Raw genomic sequence first — 26,902 nt, 5'->3', positions numbered from 1 at the left:
GGAACGAAAATTAGACTGTCTAGTCTTGGCTTTGGCTTTGTCCTGAGGCAGGGCATGGCCTTTACCTCCTGTAATGTCAGCGATAATCTCTTTCAACCCGGGCCCGAATAAGGTCTGCCCTTTGAAAGGTATATTAAGCAATTTAGACTTAGAAGTAACATCAGCTGACCAGGATTTTAGCCACAGCGCCCTGCGTGCCTGAATGGCGAATCCTGAATTCTTCGCCGTAAGTTTAGTAAGATGTACTACGGCCTCCGAAATGAATGAATTAGCTAGTTTAAGGACTCTAAGCCTGTCCGTAATGTCGTCCAGAGTAGCTGAACCAATGTTCTCTTCCAGAGACTCAATCCAGAATGCCGCTGCAGCCGTGATCGGTGCAATGCATGCAAGGGGTTGCAATATAAAACCTTGTTGAACAAACATTTTCTTAAGGTAACCCTCTAACTTTTTATCCATTGGATCTGAAAAAGCACAGCTATCCTCCACCGGGATAGTGGTACGCTTAGCTAAGGTAGAAACTGCTCCCTCCACCTTAGGGACCGTTTGCCATAAGTCCCTTGTGGTGGCGTCTATTGGAAACATTTTTCTAAATATCGGAGGGGGTGAGAACGGCACACCGGGTCTATCCCACTCCTTAGTAACAATTTCAGTAAGTCTCTTAGGTATAGGAAAAACCTCAGTACTCGTCGGTACCGCAAAATATTTATCCAACCTACACATTTTCTCTGGTATTGCAACTGTGTTACAATCATTCAGAGCCGCTAACACCTCCCCTAGTAATACACGGAGGTTTTCCAGTTTAAATTTAAAATTTGAAATATCTGAATCCAGTCTGTTTGGATCAGAACCGTCACCCACAGAATGAAGTTCTCCGTCCTCATGTTCTGCCACCTGTGACGCAGTGTCTGACATGGCCCTAATATTATCAGCGCACTCTGTTCTCACCCCAGAGTGATCACGCTTACCTCTTAGTTCTGGTAATTTAGCCAAAACCTCAGTCATAACAGTAGCCATATCCTGTAATGTGATTTGTAATGGCCGCCCAGATGTACTCGGCGCTACAATATCACGCACCTCCCTCTGAGCGGGAGATGTAGGTACTGACACGTGAGGCGAGTTAGTCGGCATAACTCTCCCCTCGTTGTTTGGTGAAATTTGTTCAATTTGTACAGATTGACTTTTATTTAAAGTAGCATCAATACAGTTAGTACATAAATTTCTATTGGGCTCCACTTTGGCATTGCAACAAATGACACAGGTATCATCCTCTGAATCAGACATGTTTAACACACTAGCAAATAAACTTGCAACTTGGAAATACAATTCAATTAGAATAATATTAAAATGTACTGTGCCTTTAAGAAGCACAGAAGATCTATGACAGTTGAAAATTAATAAATTGAAACAGTTATAGCCTCAATCCTTGTAAACAACACAACTTTAGCAAAGGTTTAATCCCATTAGCAAAGATAACAAATTCTGAAAGCAGGAAACAAATTACAGAATAAACGTTTTTTATCTCAGTCAAACTATAATTCTCACAGCTCTGCTGAGAGAAATTACCTCCCTCAAAATAAGTTTTGAAGACCCCTGAGCTCTGTAGAGATGAACCGGATCATGCAGGGAATACAATGAGTTGCTGACTGAAATATTTGATGCATAGTAAAAGCGCCAAAAAACGGCCCCTCCCCCTCACACACAGCAGTGAGGGAGAACAGAAACTGTCAGAAAAACAGATTAAGCAACTGCCAAGTGGAAAAATAGTGCCCAAACATTTATTCACACAGTACCTCAGCAAATGAAAACGATTTTACATTCCAGCAAAAACGTTAAACATAATCTCTAGTTATTAAACAGCTTTATGTATTTCTTACAGTGTAATTCTAGTGAAGTACCATTCCCCAGAATACTGAAGTGTAAAGTATACATACATGACATTATATCGGTATGGCAGGATTTTCTCATCAATTCCATTGTCAGAAAATAAAAACTGCTACATACCTCTATGCAGATTCATCTGCCCGCTGTCCCCTGATCTGAAGTTTACCTCACTCCTCAGATGGCCGAGAACAGCAATATGATCTTAACTACTCCGGCTAAAATCATAGCAAAACTCTGGTAGATTCTTCTTCAAACTCTGCCAGAGAGGTAATAACACACTCCGGTGCTATTTTAAAATAACAAACTTTTGATTGAAGATATAAAACTAAGTATAATCACCATAGTCCTCTCACACATCCTATCTAGTCGTTGGGTGCAAGAGAATGACTGGGAGTGACGTAGAGGGGAGGAGCTATATGCAGCTCTGCTGGGTGAATCCTCTTGCACTTCCTGTTGGGGAGGAGTAATATCCCGGAAGTAATGATGACCCGTGGACTGATCACACTTAACAGAAGAAATTGATAACAGAAATACATTTGAAAATCTCTTAAAACTGCATGCTCTATCTGACCCATGAAAGTTTAATTTTAACTTTGATGCCTTTCAGACAGCCGATAAAGGGAGCTGAGGTTTTCATGCAACTAGGCCTCATCTTTAATACTGTGTACATTACTGGACACTGTATCTCCAGGAGGATATAAATAAACTAGAAACTGTTCAAATGAGGACTACTAAAATAGTAAATGGTCTAAAAAAAAAATTCAACTTACAAGGTCTTTACCTTAATATTTATAGTTTAGAGGAGATAAGGCCAACGATGATATAATAGAAACCTTTAAGAGGACCAATAAATATAGTAGAATTGCATAAACAACAAATGCATGATAAATAGACAATGCAATAGCACTTAGGGGTAGATTTAACAAAGTGTGAGCGGCCAAATGCGGACAACATGCACTGTCGGCATTTATCATTGCAAAATCAGTTCTGGTGAACTGCTTGTGCAATGCCGCCCCCTGCAGATTTGCAGCCGCTAGCAGGGGGCGTCAATCAACCCGATGATATGCAATCGGGCGGGTTGTTGCTTGCCGCCTCAGAGGAGGCGGACGAGTTAAGGAGCAGCAGTCTTAAGACCGCTGCTTCTTAACTCCTGTTTCTGGCGAGCCTGAAGGCTCGTTTAGAAACAGCAACATTAGGGGCCTACGGGGGTTTGTAAATCGGCCCCTTAGTCTGAACTTCAAATGAGTAGTAGATTTTTTCCTGACAAATTTCATTTATATCTATTTCCACTCTTCCTGTATCATGTGAAAGCTATCAGCCAATCACAAATGCATACATGTATATTGTGTGAATTCTTGCACATGCTCAGTAGGGACTGGTGACTCAAAAAGTGTAAATATAAATTGGAAAGTTGTTGAACATTGTATGCTCTATCTGAAGCATGAAAGTTTAATTTTTACTTAAATGTCCCTTTAAGTATATTAAGGGATTTACAAAAGGAACTCTTGAACAAGAGCTCATGATTTTAAGTTGGATGGATAAAGTAAGAGAGTTCAAAAATGTTTGGGACAAGCATAAGACTGTCCTAGCTTACACTTCTAAAGGAAATATAGACAGACTCGGTGAGCCTCATTTGTGGCCAAATCTACACTAATGTTAGGGTGACATTTACAATGAGATCAACCAATAGACAGAGCTAATTTACAAGATAAAGATTCTAGGTTTGATTTCTTAAGGTTATTATGAAAGAATAGTTACTTTTTACACTGCTGGGGAAATAGAGCGCAAAACGTATAATGCTAAAATGTAGACATGTTCGTTCAGAGGTTTCAGATGCAAACTAATGAGGCAGAAAGCAGCCACTCGCGGCATTCGCTCTTTTCTGAGCCAGATTTCTTCTTGTGAAAGTGCAACACACTAAGATTGAGATTTGCACAGATCTTTCACAAGAAGAAATCTGGTTGTTAAAAGAGCGAATGCCGTGAGCGTTCGCATTCTTTTGCATCTGAAACCTCTGAATACACGTCTACCAAAATGTATATAAAACCCCACCGCTTTTTACAGCCAGATAAATAATTCTTGCTATACTGATGATATACGTGTCATTTAATTTGCACTGTTACTATTATTACTATTAATAAAGTATGTTACAGAAGCAAGAAACCACCCATACCTCCTTGAAGGGTGTCACCCTCCTTGTCACCGCTTACAGAGCCTGAGATCATGTTCACGTGGTGGGTTTGCTGAGTGAGATATTCCTGAAAATCCTTCACAAAGTCCAGCGGTTCTGGCTTCTTTTCACCCATATTCAAAGCAGATGTGTGCTAGAAGCCTGCCTGCAGAGCAAATCAGAAGAACCAATTACAACTTTATTTCACTTTATTTGGGTACAAAAAAAAAGTTAATTTCTCCATAGCGTTCATGAAAAGAGTATAGTAAAGCGCACATTTTTTTATTTTTTTAAACTTAAAGGGATATGGAAGTCAAAGTTATTTTGAGGCTAAACAGTTGCAGTATACTATTGCAAGGCACTGTGTTATACAAAGTATATTAAACAAGGCTTAATCAGATTTTTTTTATCTTTACATAACCGCCACATGCATGCGCCCTGTGCACACTCGTGGGTGGTGATTGGTAGGTATGTACCAAGCACTTAATGCTGATCTCTGTGCTTTTAAAAAATAAACTCTTCTTAGTACCAGTTGTTAAATAGTTAATACATCCCTTTAAAGCAGTTTCTTCTAATGAAGTTATAATGCAATTTTCACCTTTTCGAATTGTGCAGGTATCTTCGCAAAAACAGTGTGTTTCACATTAGCAGATTTCATAAATATGGTCCATCATAATGATTTTTTTCCCACTTTTTGCATCTAAAAATAGTTTATAGTTATTTTTTTTTTCTTTTAGAAATGTCTCTTTAAAACCACTGCAGCTGTCAGATTTACTGCTGTCATCCAGTGAGCATGTATACTGTAGTCTTAGATGTGCACCGACATACATTCCCAGCTAATTTTACCTTAATAAAACATGACAAAAAAACCAAAAAGGAAACCAATTTTTTTTTTTACTCTTGCTCATTGCTCGTGTCTTAATGCAACAACTGCCTAGGGTGCTCACATAAAAATATATCAAAATATAACATAATATAAAGAGAACACTGTCTGGATTCTTGTATATAGCAATTTTTTTTATTTCAAACCAAGGTGAAGTTTTGGGATTTCAAATCCTCCCCCCCCCCATTGTCAGGCCCAAAGTGAACCACAAAAGGTCACTATTGTTTGAAATAAAAACTGTACTATACAAGAATCTGTTATCTCCATGTGTAATCTCTTTAGAGTATTTATTTGTCTTTCCAGCACCCTGGTACCAACAAGATTGTTTATGAGAGTGCACCTTTAACAATGATAATATCCGAATTAAAAAAAAAAAAAGGGCAGTTATTTGGGGATTATTTTGGTTTCATTACAGCATTCTTTTATCCCCCTAAACAAGTATATAAAATCTTTAAATTATATTTTTTTCACTTTTATTAGAATCAGTTTTTAAAATTAAAAAGGACAGTGCACAGTAAAATTGGTTTCCCGTAACCTGTTTAGAAATGCTTGACATAACAGCCAGAGAGTTTAAAATTCATGAAAAAAATTGCACATTTATGTATATTTTTGTATATGAAATACCAGTATCTGCTAATTCAAACCACAACTCAATCAAATGTGCTTAGCTTCTCTTTATGCTGTGAGACCATAGGAAAATTAACATTTTAGTATCTCTCTCTCTGTTTCACCCCAATTAGGAGTATAATCTCTTCTAAACCTTCTTATTTGCATAGATTCTATGACCAGTACTTAAAGGGACAGTATACACTCGTTTTCATATAACCGCATGTAATAGACACTACTATAAAGAATACGATGCACAGATACTGATATAAAAATCCAGTATAAAACTGTTTAAAACCTTACTTAGAAGCTGTCAGTTTAGCTCTGTTGAAAAGGCAGCTGGAAAGCCCACTGCAAGTGGGAAATAAGACACTCCCCCCCCTCCCCCTTCTTTTCCATATGAAAAGACCCTTTACACAAACAGGAGCAAGCTGGAGAAGGTAGCTGATGGTATTCACATAAAACTTTGGGGCTTAGTTTGGAGTCTGAAAATCTGAGCAATGTTATTTAAAAATAAGCAAAACTATACATTTAAAAAAAAAAAACTTTATGGGCTATATAAATAGATCATCTACAAAACATTTACGCAAAGAAAAAATGAGTGTATAATGTCCCTTTAATAATTGAAATATTCAGTATAGGAAGGGGATACAACAGGCAAATGACTAAATAAAAGGAAATGAGCTATTTGTACACAATTTATACACGTCAGCTGGTAAAATGGATCACTGAGATAAAAAAATTACAGTACAGTAGAATGCCATCAACAGACTATCAGATCCAAACCTGCAAAAGTGCAGTATTTAGTGAATAAGTGAGTTCATAAACGTCATTGACTCATAAATATTCTTTCTGACCCCTTAGTTTGAAATGCATTTGTCAACTCTCGGCTTATGTCAGCAGACATATCTATATATGCTCCAGCCACCTGTAACATCCGCTGAAGCTGAATGGGGATGTTCAAGCACATGACTTAGACAATGTGTTTAACCCCTTTGTAGAGATTAAAGTGAAGGTAAACTTTGGTGAATGAAAGCCCATTTTTTAAAAATACTATTAAAAACGGGCACTGATAAATTTCTTTCTTTCCGGATATGTTGAGTTCACAATGTTATCAATTACTGTTGGGAATACCACTCCTGGCCAGCAGGAGGAGGCAAAGAGCACCACATCAAAGCTGTTATGTGTCACTCCCCTACCCATAATCCCCAGTCATTCGACCGAAGGGAAATGGAAACAAGAAATAACACAAAGGTGTAGAGGTGCCTGAGGTTTAGTAAAAAAAAATAACGGTCTTAAATTTAAGGGTGGGGTTGTGGACTCACCATATCCGGAAAGAAAGAAATTGATCAGGTAAGCATACATTTTGTTTTCTTTCCTAAGATATGGTAAGTCCACAACGTCATCAATTACTGTTGGGAACCAATACCCAAGCTAGAGGACACAGATGACTAGGCAGGGAAAACAAGACAGGCAGACCTAAAGCACCACCGCTTAAAGAACCTTTCTCCCAAAAGAAGCCTCAGCCGAGGCAAAAGTATCAAATTTGGAAAATTTGGAAAAAGTATGCAGAGAGGACCAAGTTGCAGCCTTGCAAATCTGTTCCACAGAAGCTTCATTTTTGAAAGCCCAAGAAGACGAAACAGCCCTAATGGAATGAGCCGTTATTCTCTCAGGAGGCTACTGTCCAGCAGTCTCATAAGCAAAACGGATCATACTTCTCAACCAGAGAGATAGAGAAGTAGCAGTAGCTTTCTGACCTTTACGCTTTCCAGAGAAACAAACAAACAAAACAGAGGACTGACGCTTGTAAATAGAATTTTAGAGCACGCACAACATCAAGGTTGTGCAAAAAACGTTCCTTATGAGAAGAAGGATTAGGACATAGAGAAGGAACAATGATTTCCTGGTTAACATTTCTACCAGAAACCACCTTAGGAAGAAACCCCAGCTTAGTACAAAGAACCGCATTATCGGCATGAAAGATAAGATAAGGGCTGGGAGCTCCGAGACCCTCCAAGGAGAAAAAATAGCAACAAGAAACAAAACCTTCCAAGATTACAACTTAATATCTATGGAATGTAAAGGCTCAAACGGAGCCTGTTGCAAAACCTTAAGAACTAAGTTAAGGAGGAGCAACAGACTTAAAGGCAGGCCTGATTCTGACCAGGGCCTGACAAAAGTATTGAACATCTGGCACATCCGCAAGACGCTTATGTAAAAACACAGATAATGCAGAAATCTGACCCTTCAGAGAACTGGCTGACAAAGCTTTCTCCAGACCTTCCAGGAGGAAAGACAAAATCCTAGGAATCCTGACCCTGAAACAAGACAGGCAGACCTAAACAGAATGCACCACTGCTTAAAGAACCTTTCTCCCAAAAGAAGCTTCAGCCAAGGCAAAAGTATCAAATTTGTAAAATTTGGAAAAACTATGCAGAGAGGACCAAGTTGCAGCCTTGCAAATCTGTTCCACAGAAGTTTCATTTTTGAAAGCCCAAGAAGACGAAACAGCCCTAATGGAATGAGCTATTATTCTCTCAGGAGGCTACTATCCAGCAGTCTCATAAGCAAAACGGATCATACTTCTCAACCAGAGAGATAGAGAAGTAGCAGTAGCTTTCTGACCTTTACGCGTTCCAGAGAAACAAACAAACAAAACAGAGGACTGACGAAAAATCCTTAGTCGCTTGTAGGTAGAATTTTAGAGCACGCACAACATCCAGGTTGTGCAACAAACGTTCCTTATGAGAAGAAGGATTAGGACATAGAGAAGGAACAATGATTTCCTGGTTAACATTTCTACCAGAAACCACCTTAGGAAGAAACCCCAGCTTAGTACAAAGAACCGCATTATCGGCATGAAAGATAAGGGCTGGGAGCTCCGAGACCCTCCAAGCAGAAAAAAATAGCAACAAGTAACAAAACCTTCCAAGATTACAACTTAATATCTATGGAATGTAAAGGCTCAAACGGAGCCTGTTGCAAAACCTTAAGAACTAAGTAAAGGCTCCTTAACTAAGTTAAGGAGGAATAACAGACTTAAAGGCAGGCCTGATTCTAACCAGGGCCTGACAAAAGTATTGAACATCTGGCACATCTACAAGACGCTTATGTAAAAACACAGATAATGCAGAAATCTGACCCTTCAGAGAACTGGCTGACAAACCTTTCTCCAGACCTTCCAGGAGGAAAGACAAAATCCTAGGAATCCTGACCCTACTCCAAGAGTAGCCCTTAGATTCGCACCAATAAAGATATTTACGCCATATCTTATGGTAAATCTTTCTAGTAACAGGCTTGTGAGCCTGAATCATGGTCTCAATGACCGTCTCAGAAAAGACACGCTTAGACAACACTAAGCGTTTAATCTTCAAGCAGTGAGTTTCGGAGAAACGAGATTTGGATGAAGTAATGGACCCTGAGTTAGAAGGTCCTTCCTCAGAGGTAGCCTCCAAGGTGAAAAAGATGACATCTTCACTAGGTTTGCATACCAGGTCCTGCGAGGCCACGCAGGAGCTATTAGAATTACTGATGCTTTCTCTGGATTGATACGAGCAATGACTTGTGGAAGGAGAGCAAACGGAGGAAACAGGTATGCTGGACTGAAAACCCAAGGCACTGCCAAAGCATCTATCAGGGCGGCCTGAGAATCTCTCGACCTTGAACCATACCTCGGAAGCTTGGTGTTCTGTCGAGACGCCATCAGATCCAACTCCGGCATCCACCATTTGAGGGTTAACCTGGAAAACATCTCCGGATGGAGAGCCCACTCCCCGGGATTAAATGTCTGTCTGCTCAGAAAGTCCACTTCACAGTTGTCCACCCCTGGAATGTGGATGGCAGATAGACAACAATTGTGGGCTTCCGCCCATTGAATAATCCGAGCTACCTCCTTCATGGCTAAGGAACTCCAAATTCCTCCCTGGTGGTTGATGTAAGCCACTGAGGTGATATTGTCCGACTGGAGTCTGATAAACCGGGCTAAGGACAACTGAGGCCACGCTATCAGAGCATTGTAAATCTCTCTCAACTCCAAGATATTTATGGGGGGAGCAGACTCCTCCCGAGTCCATAGACCCTGCGCTTTGAACGAGTCCCAGACTGCTCCCCAGCCCATCAGGCCGGCATCCGTGATTACAATGCAATGACCCAGGAAGGTCTCCAGAAGCATGTGCCTCGAGATAGATGCTCCTGAGAACACCACCACGGGAAAGTCTCTCATCGACTGATCTAGATCTATCCTCTGAGACAGATCCGAATGGCCCCTGTTCTATTGTCTGAGCATGCATAGCTGTAGAGCTCTCAAATGGAATCGAGCAAAGGGAATGATGTCCATGGAAGCTACCATCAGACCAATTACCTCCATACATTGAGCCACTGATGGCCGAACAGTAGACTGTAGAGAGAGGCAAGAGGAGAGAATTTTGGATTTTCTAACCTCTGTCAGAAAAATTTTCATAGACAGGGAATCTATTATGGTCCCTAAGAAAACCACCCTTGTAGCTGGAACAAGGGAACTCTTTTCCAGATTCGCTTTCCATCTGTGGGAACATAGAAAAGACAAGATCTCTGTATGAGAGTTTGCTTGTTGAAAAGATGGCGCCGGAACCAATATGTCTTCCAGGTAGGGCGCCACTACAATTCCCCAAGACCTAATCACTGCCAAGAGAGCCTCCAGAATCTTTGAAAATATTCTGGGAGCTGTGGCAAGGTCAAACGAAAGAGTCACAAACTGAAAGTTTTTGTCTAGAAAGGCGAATCTCAGGTACTTGTGATGATCCCTGTGAATGGGAACATGAAGAAACGCATCCTTCAGGTCTATAGTAGTTATAAACTGACCCATTTGTACCAAGGGGAGAATGGACTGAATAGTCTCCATTTTGAAGGATGGTACCCTGAGAAATTTGTTTAGACACTTTAGATCTAAAATAGGACGAAAAGTTTTGGGAACTACAAACAGATTGGAATAGAATCCCAGACCCTGTTCCCTGGGAAGAAAGGTCTCAAACGCAATTCAAGAATGCCTCTCTTTTTATCTGCAGATAATCTTGAGAGAAGAAAAACATAATTTATGCTTACCTGATAAATTCCTTTCTTCTGTTGTGTGATCAGTCCACGGGTCATCATTACTTCTGGGATATAACTCCTCCCCAACAGGAAATGCAAGAGGATTCACCCAGCAGAGCTGCATATAGCTCCTCCCCTCTACGTCACTCCCAGTCATTCGACCAAGAATCAACGAGAAAGGAGAAACCAAGGGTGAAGTGGTGACTGGAGTATAATTTAAAAGATATTTACCTGCCTTAAAACAGGGCGGGCCGTGGACTGATCACACAACAGAAGAAAGGAATTTATCAGGTAAGCATAAATTATGTTTTCTTCTGTTATGTGTGATCAGTCCACGGGTCATCATTACTTCTGGGATACCAATACCAAAGCAAAAGTACACGGATGACGGGAGGGATAGGCAGGCTCATTATACAGAAGGAACCACTGCCTGAAGAACCTTTCTCCCAAAAATAGCCTCCGAAGAAGCAAAAGTGTCAAATTTGTAAAATTTGGAAAAAGTATGAAGCGAAGACCAAGTTGCAGCCTTGCAAATCTGTTCAACAGAGGCCTCATTCTTAAAGGCCCAAGTGGAAGCTACAGCTCTAGTGGAATGAGCTGTAATTCTTTCAGGAGGCTGCTGTCCAGCAGTCTCATAGGCTAAACGTATTATGCTACGAAGCCAAAAAGAGAGAGAGGTAGCAGAAGCTTTTTGACCTCTCCTCTGACCAGAATAAACGACAAACAGGGAAGAAGTTTGGCGAAAATCTTTAGTTGCCTGCAAGTAGAACTTGAGGGCACGAACTACATCCAGATTGTGTAGAAGACGTTCCTTCTTTGAAGAAGGATTTGGACACAAGGATGGAACAACAATCTCTTGATTGATATTCCTGTTAGTGACTACCTTAGGTAAGAACCCAGGTTTAGTACGCAGAACTACCTTGTCTGAGTGAAAGATCAGATAAGGAGAATCACAATGTAAGGCTGATAACTCAGAGACTCTTCGAGCCGAGGAAATAGCCATTAAAAACAGAACTTTCCAAGATAACAATTTTATATCAATGGAATGAAGGGGTTCAAACGGAACACCCTGTAAAACGTTAAGAACTAAGTTTAAACTCCATGGCGGAGCAACAGCTTTAAACACAGGCTTGATCCTAGCTAAAGCCTGACAAAAGGCCTGGACGTCTGGATTTTCTGACAGACGCCTGTGTAACAAGATGGACAGAGCTGAGATCTGTCCCTTTAATGAGCTAGCCGATAAACCCTTTTCTAAACCTTCTTGTAGAAAGGACATTATCCTAGGAATCCTAACCTTACTCCAGGAGTAACCTTTGGATTCGCACCAGTATAGGTATTTACGCCATATCTTATGGTAAATCCTTCTGGTAACAGGCTTCCTAGCCTGTATCAGGGTATCAATAACCGACTCAGAAAAACCACGTTTTGATAAAATCAAGCGTTCAATTTCCAAGCAGTCAGCTTCAGAGAAGTTAGATTTTGATGTTTGAATGGACCCTGTATCAGAAGGTCCTGTCTTAGAGGTAGAGACCAAGGTGGACAGGATGACATGTCCACTAGATCTGCATACCAAGTCCTGCGTGGCCATGCAGGCGCTATTAGAATCACTGATGCTCTCTCCTGTTTGATTTTGGCAATCAATCGAGGAAGCAGCGGGAAGGGTGGAAACACATAAGCCATCCCGAAGTTCCAAGGTGCTGTCAAAGCATCTATCAGAACCGCTCCCGGATCCCTGGATCTGGACCCGTAGTGAGGAAGTTTGGCGTTCTGGCGAGACGCCATGAGATCTATCTCTGGTTTGCCCCAACGTCGAAGTATTTGGGCAAAGACCTCCGGATGAAGTTCCCACTCCCCCGGATGAAAAGTCTGGCGACTCAAGAAATCCGCCTCCCAGTTCTCCACTCCCGGGATGTGGATTGCTGACAGGTGGCAAGAGTGAGACTCTGCCCAGCGAATTATCTTTGATACTTCCATCATTGCTAGGGAGCTTCTTGTCCCTCCTTGATGGTTGATGTAAGCTACCGTCGTGATGTTGTCCGACTGAAACCTGATGAACCCCCGAGTCTTTAACTGGGGCCAAGCCAGAAGGGCATGGAGAACTGCTCTCAATTCCAGAATGTTTATTGGCAGGAGACTTTCCTCCTGATTCCATTGTCCCTGAGCCTTCAGAGAATTCCAGACAGCGCCCCAACCTAGTAGGCTGGCGTCTGTTGTTACAATTGTCCAGTCCGGCCTGCTGAATGGCATCCCCCTGGACAGATGTGGCCGAGAAAGCCACCATAGAAGAGAGTTTCTGGTCTCTTGATCCAGATTCAGAGTAGGGGACAAGTCTGAGTAATCCCCATTCCACTGACTCAGCATGCACAATTGCAGCGGTCTGAGATGTAGACGTGCAAAGGGAACTATGTCCATTGCTGCTACCATTAAGCCGATCACCTCCATGCATTGAGCTACTGACGGGAGTTGAATGGAATGAAGGACACGGTATGCATTTAGAAGCTTTGTTAATCTGTCTTCTGTCAGATAAATCTTCATTTCTACAGAATCTATAAGAGTCCCCAAGAATGGAACTCTTGTGAGCGGAAAAAGGGAACTCTTCTTTTCGTTCACTTTCCATCCATGCGACCTTAGAAATGCCAGAACTAACTCTGTATGAGACTTGGCAGTTTGAAAGCTTGAAGCTTGTATCAGAATGTCGTCTAGGTACGGAGCTACCGAAATTCCTCGCGGTCTTAGTACCGCCAGAAGGGCACCCAGAACCTTTGTGAAGATTCTTGGAGCCGTAGCCAATCCGAATGGAAGAGCTACAAACTGGTAATGCCTGTCTAAGAAGGCAAACCTTAGATACCGGTAATGATCTTTGTGAATCGGTATGTGAAGGTAAGCATCCTTTAAATCCACTGTGGTCATGTACTGACCCTTTTGGATCATGGGTAAGATTGTCCGAATAGTTTCCATTTTGAACGATGGAACTCTTAGGAATTTGTTTAGGATCTTTAAATCCAAGATTGGCCTGAAAGTTCCCTCTTTTTTGGGAACCACAAACAGGTTTGAGTAAAACCCTTGTCCTTGTTCCGACCGCGGAACCGGATGGATCACTCCCATTAATAACAGATCTTGTACACAGCGTAGAAACGCTTCTTTCTTTATCTGGTTTGTTGACAACCTTGACAGATGAAATCTCCCTCTTGGGGGAGAGAATTTGAAGTCTAGAAGGTATCCCTGAGATATGATCTCTAGCGCCCAGGGATCCTGAACATCTCTTGCCCAAGCCTGGGCGAAGAGAGAGAGTCTGCCCCCCACTAGACCCGGTCCCGGATCGGGGGCCCTCGGTTCATGCTGTCTTTGGGGCAGCAGCAGGTTTCCTGGCCTGCTTGCCCTTGTTCCAGGACTGGTTAGGTTTCCAGCCTTGTCTGTAACGAGCAACAGCTCCTTCCTGTTTTGGTGCAGTGGAAGTTGATGCTGCTCCTGTTTTGAAATTCCGAAAGGGACGAAAATTAGACTGTCTAGCCTTAGCTTTGGCTTTGTCTTGAGGCAGGGCGTGGCCCTTACCTCCTGTAATGTCAGCGATAATTTCTTTCAAACCGGGCCCAAATAAAGTTTGCCCCTTGAAAGGAATATTAAGTAATTTGGACTTAGAAGTTACATCAGCTGACCAGGACTTTAGCCACAGCGCTCTACGTGCCTGAATGGCGAATCCTGAGTTCTTAGCCGTAAGTTTGGTTAAATGTACTACGGCCTCCGAAATGAATGAATTAGCTAGTTTAAGGACTCTAAGCCTGTCCGTAATGTCGTCCAGCGTAGATGAACTAAGGTTCTCTTCCAGAGACTCAATCCAAAATGCTGCCGCAGCCGTAATCGGCGCGATGCATGCAAGGGGTTGCAATATAAAACCTTGTTGAACAAACATTTTCTTAAGGTAACCCTCTAATTTTTTATCCATTGGATCTGAAAAAGCACAGCTATCCTCCACCGGGATAGTGGTACGCTTAGCTAAAGTAGAAACTGCTCCCTCCACCTTAGGGACCGTTTGCCATAAGTCCCGTGTGGTGGCGTCTATTGGAAACATCTTTCTAAATATTGGAGGGGGTGAGAACGGCACACCGGGTCTATCCCACTCCTTAGTAACAATTTCAGTTAGTCTCTTAGGTATAGGAAAAACGTCAGTACTCGCCGGTACAGCAAAGTATTTATCCAACCTACACAATTTCTCTGGTATTGCAACAGTGTTACAATCATTAAGAGCCGCTAAAACCTCCCCTAGTAATACACGGAGGTTTTCCAATTTAAATTTAAAATATCTGAATCCAATCTGTTTGGATCAGAACCGTCACCCACAGAATGAAGCTCTCCGTCCTCATGCTCTGCAAGCTGTGACGCAGTATCAGACATGGCCCTAGTATTATCAGCGCACTCTGTTCTCACCCCAGAGTGATCACGCTTGCCTCTTAGTTCTGGTAATTTAGCCAAAACTTCAGTCATAACAGTAGCCATATCTTGTAATGTTATCTGTAATGGCCGCCCAGATGTACTAGGCGCCATAATATCACGCACCTCCCGGGCGGGAGATGCAGGTACTGCCACGTGAGGCGAGTTAGTCGGCATAACTCTCCCCTCGCTGTTTGGTGAAATTTGTTCAAATTGTACAGATTGGCTTTTATTTAAAGTAGCATCAATACAGTTAGTACATAAATTTCTATTGGGCTCCACCTTGGCATTGGAACAAATGACACAGGTATCTTCCTCTGAGTCAGACATGTTTAACACACTAGCAATAAACTTGCAACTTGGTTACAATCTTATTTAACAAAAACGTACTGTGCCTTCAAGAAGCACTAAACGATTAAATGACAGTTGAAATAATGAACTGAAAAACAGTTATAGTCTCAATCCTTAAAAACAACACAACTTTTAGCAAAGGTTTGTTCCCATTAGTAAATTAACAATAATTAAATTTGAAAATAAAAATTACAGAGCAACGTTTTTTAATCACAGTCAATATATAAGTCTCACAGCTCTGCTGAGAGAATCTACCTCCCTCCAAAGAAGTTTGAAGACCCCTGAGTTCTGTTAGAGATGAACCGGATCATGCAGGAAATACAAGAGTAACTGACTGGAAATTTTTGATGCGTAGCAAAAGAGCGCCAAAAACGGCCCCTCCCCCTCACACACAGCAGTGAGAGAGAAACGAAACTGTCACAATTAAAACAAGTAACTGCCAAGTGGAAAAATAATGCCCAAATATTTATTCACTCAGTACCTCAGAAATGCAAACGATTCTACATTCCAGCAAAAACGTTTAACATGATAAATACCTATTAAAAGGTTTAGTGTACTTTTAACAGAGTAATTCCGGTGAAATACCATCCCCAGAATACTGAAGTGTAGAGTATACATACATGTCATTATAACGGTATGGCAGGATTTTCTCATCAATTCCATTCAGAAAATAAAAACTGCTACATACCTCAATGCAGATTCATCTGCCCGCTGTCCCCTGATCTGAAGCTTTTACCTCCCTCAGATGGCCGAGAAACAGCAATATGATCTTAACTACTCCGGTTAAAATCATAGTAAAAACTCTGGTAGATTCTTCTTCAAACTCTGCCAGAGAGGCAACAACACGCTCCGGTGCTATTGTAAAATAACAAACTTTTGATTGAAGTTATAAAAACTAAGTATAATCACCATAGTCCTCTCACACATCCTATCTAGTCGTTGGGTGCAAGAGAATGACTGGGAGTGACGTAGAGGGGAGGAGCTATATGCAGCTCTGCTGGGTGAATCCTCTTGCATTTCCTGTTGGGGAGGAGTTATATCCCAGAAGTAATGATGACCCGTGGACTGATCACACATAACAGAAGAAACCTGTCCCTGGGAGGAAAATTCTTAAATTCTATTTTGTAACCCTGAGACACTATGTCCACAGCCCAAGGATCTGGGACATCTCGTACCCAAGCTGGATAAAGCAGAGAAAGTCTGACTTGGACTCAGCTGCGGGCTTCTTAGATTGCTTTCCCTAGTTCCAAGACTGAATGGGTTTCCAAGACGACTTGGAGTGGTCCTGCTTAAAAGAGGGAGAGGAAGACTTTCCTTTGGGGTTACGAAAGGAACGAAAATTACTTTGTCGCCCTTTAGATCTATTCTTCTCGTCTTGTGGTAGTAAAGACCCTTTTCCACCAGTAATGTCAGATATTATTTCTGCCAAACAAGGTCTTACCCTTGTAAGGAAGCTCTAAAAGCTTGGACTTAGAGGTTACATCTGCTGACCAGGATTTCAGCCACAAAGTCCTGCGGGCTAGCACAGCGAAGCCAGATATCTTGGCTCCTAGTTTAATAATTTGCATGGTGGCATCAGAAATAAAGGAATTGGCTAGCTTGAGAGCCTTAATCCTATCTTGGATTTTCTCCAAAGGAATCTCAACTTGAAGAGACTCCGACAGAGCATTGAACCAGTAAGATGCCGCACTGGACACCGTGGCCATACAAACTGCTGGTTGCCACTGAAGGCCTTGATGAAAATACATCTTCTTCAAATATGCCTCCAGCTTTTTGTCCAAAGGATCTTTGAACGAGCAGCTATCCTCTATAGGAATAGTAGTTCTCTTACCCAGAGTAGAGATGGCCCCTTCTACTTTAGGCAACATACGCCATGCATGTTTAATGGACTCAGCGACAGGAAACATCTTTTTAAAAACAGGAGACGGGGAAAATGGAATCCCTGGCTTCTCCCATTCCTGCGCAATAATCTCCATTGCACAGTCTGGAACAAGAAACACTTCCCCGAGGAAGGAACATCAAAGTATTTATTAAGTTTACTTGATTGTTTAGGGTTGACAACGACAGGCGGGTCAGAGTCGTCCAAAGTAGCTAAAACCTCCTTTAACAATACGCAAAGGTGTTCAAGCTTAAATCTGAAGGACACCACTTCAGCATCAGATGAAGGAATTATACTGTCTGAATCTGAGATTTCACACTCAGAGGCTACTGACGTATCCTCCTCATCAGACTTATGAGAGAGGGGTATCTGAGTAGCAGAGGTTGGAGCAGAAACCTTAACATCTGATCCACTAATGTTCCTCTTGTGTTTTCCCTTTAGCATAGAAATAGCAGATAAGGCCTCAGATACCACTGAAGATACCTGGGCAGCCATTTCTGCAGGCAAATAAACTCCTCCAGGAGACTGAGAGGAACCACAGGGCACTGTATGTGACACCACTAAGGCTTGGGACATTTGAGGAGAAAACTGTGGCATTGCCTGAACAGCATCATCCTGAGAGACAGATGGCTCAGAATTTAAAAGTTTATCTTTATTTTGCAAAGTCCTCTATACATTAGGAACAAAATTGCAATGGTGGCACAACTTGGTTCTCCAAACAAAGGAGACACTTCATAATGGTCAAATCCTGCTGCATGAAATTGAATTAGAATAATGTGTCTCTATTTTAAAGAGGTACTGTCACTTTAAATATTACAAAGACGTTTAGTCTAAAAGTAGAACTTCATAATAGAACTTCATACTGAGTAACCCTTTATTGTGACCGATGAAAGAATATTACGAAAAATATAAAAGACACCTCTACACCAAAGGCTGATGACTGAGGTGCCTGCCTGCCCTTCGAACCAACGAGCAATCTAATGCAGCCGTGAACCACTGCTCCGATATTCTCTATGAGCGGAGAAATCACACGACCGGCAATTGAAAACTGGGCCAGAGTATGAAAGCGCGCGTGTTTTAAAACCGGAAGAGACAATACTGAAAAGCCGTTGCCTGACAGATAATACGTTAGAGCCGGCAAGAGACCGCATACATAATTAGGGTAGCGTAGAGCTAAAATAACCTGTTTGTATAGTACCACTGATAAACCAATTAAAATATGTGATGAGCCTAAGTATGGTTAACTCCTTATAGCCCACAAAGGAGATTAAACCAGTCTCAATGTCACACAGAAAAGTGCCTGCTCACTGCCAGTATTAATCCTATACCCAGGATTCTAGTCCCATAATTTGTGCAGAGATATTGGCCAGCATCTCAGCTTAACGCTTTCAGTGCCAGCCTCCTAGCCTCAGAAGACAAAAAGGCACTTACCTGCATATCTAGCCGTCCGGTAGGAGGACAGCTCACACGGCGTGGAAGGATGCCACTCCTTACAGAGGCCTGTGAAATAAAAGAAAGAACAGAGTAAACCTACTCTGGCTTTCTGTAACATGGGCAGCAAATATGTTAGGAAAAACGCAGCAAGGCCCACCTCACAAGTTCTTAACTGCTTTAAAGCCACCACTACCCTACTGAAGAGACTAATGTGGACTACGGTTAGACCCAAAAAATCTTGCATGCAGCGAAAGAAAACTAATTTTCTTCAGATACCAAAAAACTTCACCTCCTCCATTTACAGAAGCAAAGAGAATGACTGGGGATTATGAGTAGGGGAGTGACAACATAACAGCTTTGCTGTGGTGCTCTTTGCCTCCTCCTGCTGGCCAGGATTGGTATTCCCAACAGTAATTGATGACATTGTGGACTCACCATATCTTAGGAAAAAAATTTGTATTATAATGCAAAATTCAAAGTGTATTTTTTTCCTTATTGTAAAATAAGTTTCCTACCTTTACTAGTGTGTTAAAAAGGGGTATTCCAAGGGTGTAGCTGAATTTTCTCCTGCAGCACTCAGTTTTTTTTCTTGAAAACACATGTATAAGAAAATAGAGGTGATTGCAAGGTACTATACTCTGAAAGCAGATTAATCTGATTTGTGCTGACGGTAATATTTAATTTTTTAAGCGTACCCCCTTCACCCTTCCTAAATTCGCTCCTGAATATTACCTTCCATTCAACTCCCTTACTTTCCATGAGAAACATCTCGCAACTCGCAGGGACAGATGCTTTTTTAAACCCTGAAGTCAGCCCTGGTGAAGTTTTGATAATTGGGCCCACAGCAAAAAAAGGAATACCATTTTTAGGAATATCCCCATATAAACAGTATATTCAAAACCTCTGGATCACCTAATAAAAATATTTGTCATAATAAAAAAGTCTCTTATAAAAAAAAAAAAAAAAAAAAGATAGCATTTCAGAATTCATGGGAGACAGGTACTGTGCAAGCCTGTTCCTATGTCTGGGTGACTAACTACTGAATCTTAATTACTTAATTATAACTTAACTCACAAGCACACCAGTGTCACAGAATCCCCCACACAGTCTTTGGTGTGTGCTCACGTCCTGATGGTATGTTTGTATATACAACAGGCACAGTGTATATGTACAGAGCTGGGTGGTCCCACAGGAAAGGGTGAATAACTTTGTCCCTAACAACAGACACTGTTAATGACTATAAAGCATTGTTAATCATGAATATGCTGTTTAAGTTTCTATAAATTCACAATGAAGACATTTAAACCACAGCTGTTCTCAAACAAACATTCACAGTGCAAATACAGTCAGTAGATGTCTCACATCCATAACAGTTAGTGACTTGAGAATGCCTACATGAGATTAAAAAAAAAGGTAGTTATGCTCAAAGACAGATGTATTAATGTGCGGACGGACCACATTCACATGTAGTCAACTTGTCTGCTCAAGATTGCGAATTGTGGAACGCATTCACTCTCCATATTCATAATACAGATAGGGCATGTCATTTTAAACAACTTTCCAATTTACTTTTATCATCTGCTAATTTCTAAGCCATTGAAGGCCGCCTCTTATCTGAATGGATTTTACAGTTTTTCACAGTTAGAGGGCATTAGTTCATGTGTGCCATATAGATAAATGTGCTCAAGTCTGTGAAGTTCCCTAGGAGTCAGCACTGATAGGCTAAAATGAAAGTCTGTCAAAAAAAACTGAGATAAGGGGCAGTCTGCAGAGGCTTAGATACAAGGTAATTACAGAGACAAAAAGTATATTAATATAACTGTGTTGGTTATAGAAAACTGGGAAATTGGTAATAAAGGAATTATCTATCTTTTAAAAAAAATAAAAATTCTGGAGTAGACTGTCCCTTTAATGAGTGTCCGATTGTGCAATGTTGACCCTGCACTTGTGCAATCAACTGAGCAAGAGCAGGGCTTGTCTTGTGTATATAAAAGTATGTTAAACGTAGACAACATGCACACCTGCAAGATATATCTCCTGATTGTAAGGCAGCCAGCGACCCAGGGGAAACTTGATAGCCAAAATGACCCTCCGTTCATGGCATTTAAAAGTATAAAAGTACTAACAATTAATACTAACATGTATATAAAAGAGAAGCCGTTAAACATGCTAAAAAAATCTTAACTAAAAGTTCTGACAGTGAAAAAAAATAAAAAAAATCAACAAATACCTTTGTATCTATTAACCATTCATTGGTCAAAAGGGACAATCCATACAGAACATTTTGCTTTATTCACCACAGAAATATTCATTTCTTTTTAAAAAGGCATTGTAATAATACACTATCAAATACATTGATTTAGATAAAGAAAAACGTAAAGATTGTGCAGAGTTTTTCTTTAGCAAGCTCTGCTTCATATTTTCAGGATGATTTTTGTTTTGTACTTTTGAAATATTAGGAATAAATAAATAGCAAAGAAATATGTACACATTATACAAACAGCTGGCCCCAACAAATCGGAACTGTCTCCAGATTTCAATGAAGTTTTTACGTCCTGTCTGGACCTCATCTTGTGTGCTATGGACTATGGAGGTTGAATAAATACAGCCATGTTTGCTACTGTGCAGTTCAAAGAACCTTGCAGTTGGCAAACACAGCTATGCGTGTGTCATGTGAGTTTGATGAACAATGCTCGTCTACTGCTGAGAACTTCTCAGACTAGTATCATGGCCTGTACGCTAATAGAACTTACAACTTTGATACACTTCAGAGGACCAACAAACTTCTCCCTTTACAAACATGCTGAACAGGACATTACAGTCATTTTTCTATATCTTTATTATTCCATTGTTCAAGAATAGTAAAGCAGTGTTCTCCCCAAGACCTATTCAATGGACACACCACTTGGCTAAAATTTAAGCCAATGTTAAGCTAAAATTAGCATTTTTTTTTTCTATATTTGTTTCTCAAATAATCATTAAATCAATTAATGTTAAACTTTGCAATTAATTTGTGCTTTGGATAGCTTAAAAGGACAGTAAACAGCTTGTGACTTTTTATTATATAAAAGGTTTAGTTATGCCTAATAAAACAACTTGGAAATATACTTTCATTATTTAGTTTGCCCTCTTTTTATGTAACAGCTCTGAAAATTGAAGATTTTCTAACATTCAGAACTTGAAATGCACTCTGCTGACATCTCAAGGCTAACCTTGCTGCATATCAGGGCCTAAATGGTTTAAATTAAGAACAACTGTAAGACAATGTACTTTATACTAACATTATGACTGCGGTTAGCCTTGTAGTCTGCAGACTAAATAACCAGATTGGCTCCTCCAAATAAGGCAAATGGTGGGTCTAAAAAGGATGTTAATTTGTTATAAAATGTTAAGACTTGGTTGATATGTTGTTCTTCATCTAAAAGAAAGGAACAAAACAAGCGCAGCTCTGACTCAAGTGAAACGTATTATTACACAGCAAGTGCTAAGACAATTGCACTTACTCAGTATTAGGAAACTAAAAGCACATCATGAAATGTCCACATTCAGGAGTCCATCTTGTCTCAATTTATGAGATTGTTTTGTAGGAATATGGAGAATATTCTCTGCACCGAGCGTTTTCCAAATTGAATGCCGGAGTTCCTTTTGATGTCACCCGCTAGAAGACATTTCATGTTGTGCTTTTAACTTCTTAAAGGGACAGTCTAGTCAAAATCCAACTTTTATGATTCAGATAGGGCATGTAATTTTAAACAACTTTCCAATTAACTTTTATCATCAAACTTGCTTTGTTCTATTGGTATTCTTTGTTGAAAGCTAAACCTAGGTAGGCTCATATGCTAATTTCTAAGCCCTTGAAGGCCACCTATTATCTGAATGCATTTGACAGTTGTTCACAGCTAGATGGCGTTAATTCATGTGTGCCATATAGATAACATTGTGCTCACGACCATGGAGTTACTTATGAGAGGGCACTGATTGGCAAAAGTGTATGTCTGTGAAAAGAACTGAAATAAGGTGGCAGTCTGCAGAGGCTTATATACAAGGTACTCACAGAGGTAAAAAGTATATTAACCCCTTAGGGACCAGACCATTTTTTTATTTTCTTACTGTTAAGGACCAGGGCTATTTTTACATTTCTGCAATGTTTGTGTTTAGCTGTAATTTTCCTCTTACTCATTTACTGTACACACACACATAGAGGGCGATTTATCAAGCTGAGGCAGACAGGACATTACATACGTGCCCCTGTCTGCCGCAGCTCGCCTCTGGCGTGATTGGCTGTGCACGGGCAGGAGCTGTCAATCTCCCCTGTCGGACTAGACCGCAGAGATTGAATTTCGCCACTTTAGAGGTGGTGAAAGATTAGGGAAGCAGCGGTCTGATTAAAACCTGCAGCCGTAGTGGGTGGAAAGGCTTATTATTATTAGTTTTTCTCACTATTAAATGGACTTTCTAAAGATACCATTATTTTCATCAAATCTTATAATTTACTATAAAAAATATGATTAAAAAAAAAACAACACACTTTTTCTAACTTTGCTAAACAATTTCTAAATTTTGTCCTGAGTTTAGAAATACCCAATGTTTATACAGGTAGCCCTCAGTTTACGTCGGGGTTAGGTTCCAGAAGGAATGGTTGTAAATCAAAACCGTTGTAAATTGAAACCCAGTTTATAATGTAAGTCAATGGGAAGTGAGGGAGTTAGGTTCCAGACCCCTCTCAAAATTGGCATAAGTAACACCTAATACATTATTTTAAAGCTTTGAAATGAAGACTTTGAATGCTAAACAGCATTATAAACCTAATAAAATAATTACACAACTCAGAATATATAATTAAACTAAGTTAAATGAGCAAAAACATTTGCTAAACAGCATTATAAACCTAATAAAATAATCACACAACACAGACTTTTCTTGCATTTTTCTGCAAACAGTTCTTTCTATGCATTCCAATCTGGACTGATTTATAGACAGAAAGATCTTGCTCCTTTGAAATCTGCTCGATAGCTCAGGTCTGGTTAAACTGATTAATTTCAGCTTGCTTGGCTTGCATATCTTTGCTGCAACACAAGCGGACAGCTCCACCTACTGGCTATTTTAATCAATGCACTGCTTCTCAATGCTTTTCAATAGCAGTCACATGACCACCTGTATGTTCTTTGCTTTTTTTTTGCAAGTTATAGGGCAATAAGTACAAGTAGCACTTTGCTATTTCCAAACCATTTTTTTTTCTTCAAAATTAGCGATAGTTACATTGTAACACTGATATCTGTCAGGAATCCCTGAATAACCCTTCACATGTATATATTTTTTTTTTAGTAGACAACCCAAAGTATTGATCTAGGCCCATTTTAATATATTTCATGCCACCATTTCATTGACAAATGCGATAAAAAAATCTTTAGGTTTCTCACTGAAATTATTTACAAACAGCGTGTCAAATTATGGCACAAATGGTTGTAAATGCTTCTCTGGGATCCCCTTTGTTCAGAAATAGCAGACATATATGGCTTTGGCATTGCTTTTTGGTAATTAGAAGGCCACTAAATGCCGCTGAGCACCACACTTGTATTATGCCCAGCAGTTAAGGGGTTAATTAGGTAGCTTGTAGGGTTAATTTTAGCAGTAGTGTAGAGATCAGCCTCCCACCTGAAACATCCCACCCCCTGATCCCTCTCAAACAGCTCTCATCCTTCCCCCATCTCATAATTGTCACCGTCATCTTAAGTACTGGGAGAAAGTCTGCCAGTACTAAAATAAAAGGCTTTTTTTTTTTTTTATACATATTTATTCTGCAGTGTTGGATCCCCCCTTAGCCACTAACCTCCCTGAACCCCCAAAACAGTTCTCTAACCCTCCCCCCTTTACCTATTTATACCCTACCCCCCCTCCCAGATCCCTTTCCCAACAATTATTACTTATTCCCCCCCTCCCTCTTTCCCATACATAGCAGCATTCCCCCCCGCGCGCACTGCCAGAACTGATCCAACGATGGGCCGCCCACCCGCCTCTCTCGTATCCCTCCCCTGTGCACATGCCCGCCTGCCGCCCCAGTGCGCACCCCGGTGACTCCGCCCACCATCCCGCCCCCCCCCCTCTGACTTCTTCCTACCACCGATGGCCGCCCACCCGCCTCCATGCATCGGCTCCCACCCACCAACGATCACGGCCATCGATGGCCGATGCAGAGAGGGCCACAGAGTGGCCCTCTCTGCATCAGCTTAAAAAGGGTATTTCACAATGCCTCAATATTTAGGCATCGCTGCAATACCCTTAAAGCGGCTGGCAGAGAGTGAGAAATAAAACACTACAACCATTATTTGCTCACCATTATACACTTTTTATTTTCCTATTGAGGAACTTTTAATTTTCCTATTGAGGATTTGTTTTTTATCATTACTAGGGTACATTAGCACTGGAAATGGCGTATTGATATGTTATTCTATAGCAACACAACGTGAATGCCTTGCAATTACAAGGTGTCTACTGTCTCTTTAAGTAACATAAATAACAAATGTTGTTATAATATTGCAAAGTATTACACTGCCTTTACCCAACTACTTCATAATGCCACCCGGATGGCAAAATATTCTATGGAGAACACTGGTGAAGTATTTCCTCAGTAAGAATCTATTACATATTTTGCAGAAAATTTTAATACAAAAGTTTTTCTTCCACTGTCCACAGAGAAAATGAGATTATTATAAAAACAATAAATAAAATAAAGAGTACACAGCACATGCACACACTTCTGCCTGCCTGTTCCTCTGTCAGCTCAGAAAAAAGTGCATGAGTATACTATTGCAGAATCCACCAATAAGAAGCGGAGTCATCCGCTAAAGACTCAGCTGTGTCTATGGCAATGATAGAAGCATTTTCTTGTCCTTACAGCCCAGTATAATTAGATCTGAATGTAGCAATTTCAGTTATATTCCTTTTGTTGTTCAGAATATTTGGACTTTACTCTTCTGTTTATGCAGGTGCATAAAATAGGCCGGTGTTCTGTCGAAAACACCAATTGGCTGTAGTGCGCATGCATGCGCACACGCAACAGCATTACACAAACCCCGTTGGGTTTTCCATACGCAGTAAAGGTTTCGTGAAGTTGTAGTAATTTTTTTATAACTAATATGTATTTGGGTGTCACTGATTATCAAAATCATTGCTATCTTATATAAGTTTACTAGTAACGCGTCTGTCCCACACAGCAACACATGAAATGTCACTTTTGCTAGTGTATATAACAAAAAGTAGTACACCAGGTTAAAAGTTATTTTGTTGTCTATATGTGTTGCTGTGTGGGACAGACAAATTACTAGTAAACTTAGCTGTGTGCCCTACAAATATTTAAACTCTAAAGTTAAGAAAAACATTACTACAACTCCCAGAAACCTTTATGGCGATTGGAAAACTCAACGGGGTTTGTCTAATGTTGTTGCACGCTTACGCAATAGAGCCAATTAGAGTTTTCGACACATTGGAGTTTTCGACAGAACACAGGCTCTTAAGCGGATATTCCTGCTTTTTCAAAAAGATAGCAAGAGAACAAAGAAAATGTAATAATATGAGTAAATGAGAACTTTGCTTAAAATAGCATGCTCTTTTTGAATCATAAAAAAAAAATAAAAAAAAATGGGGCTTAGTATCCCTTTAACTCCAGCAAAGGGATATGTAAGACAACCACAAATTGAAGAGACAGTAAATATCTTGAGATTTGTATATAAAATGTTTAGTTATGAGTAATTTACATACTGTGTGTGTGTGTGTATATATATACATACACACACAAACACACTATAAATTGCTGGGTCCTGGATTTTGGACAACTTTGTTAATCCATGCTTTGCATAATACTTTAATTATTGTTTTTTGCAATTCTAACATCTTAAAAATGCAGCCTGCTGACTTCTCAAGGCTAAGCCTACCACATATCTTTCTTAAGTTGGCATTAAAGCGACATGATGCCCAAATGATGAAACACTTGGAAGTGATGCAACAAATCTGTAAAAAGTTGACAAGAAAATATCCCCTGAACATCTCTACGCAAAAAATGGAAGATATTTTACATCAAAATTTCCTCTGTAGCCACATCTCATTGTAAAGGGACTTTAATCAGCCAGTAGGGTGTTACTTTGTTTTTTTAAATGTTTAAAATTGGCTGATATGCTATTCTATAGCAAGACAAAATAAATGT

The 26,902-nt window shown here is 40.4% G+C and overlaps 1 protein-coding gene across 2 annotated transcripts in view; it reads right to left on the bottom strand.

Moving 5' to 3' along the window:
- The window catches only part of IKZF5 (IKAROS family zinc finger 5), a 45,136-nt gene that overhangs the window by 11,382 nt on the left and 6,852 nt on the right, over positions 1-26,902 (bottom strand). For both annotated transcript variants that reach the window (XM_053692614.1, XM_053692615.1), the window contains exon 2: positions 4,055-4,217. In XM_053692614.1, the coding sequence (XP_053548589.1) occupies positions 4,055-4,187 (133 nt within the window). In that variant the 5' untranslated portion in view covers positions 4,188-4,217. The remainder of the gene's footprint in view (positions 1-4,054; positions 4,218-26,902) is intronic.

Source organism: Bombina bombina, chromosome 9 (genome assembly GCF_027579735.1).
Source record: "Bombina bombina isolate aBomBom1 chromosome 9, aBomBom1.pri, whole genome shotgun sequence".
NCBI lineage: Eukaryota > Metazoa > Chordata > Amphibia > Anura > Bombinatoridae > Bombina > Bombina bombina.
The sequence above is the reverse complement of the archived record's forward strand: the minus strand, read 5'-3'. Positions and strand labels throughout refer to the sequence as shown.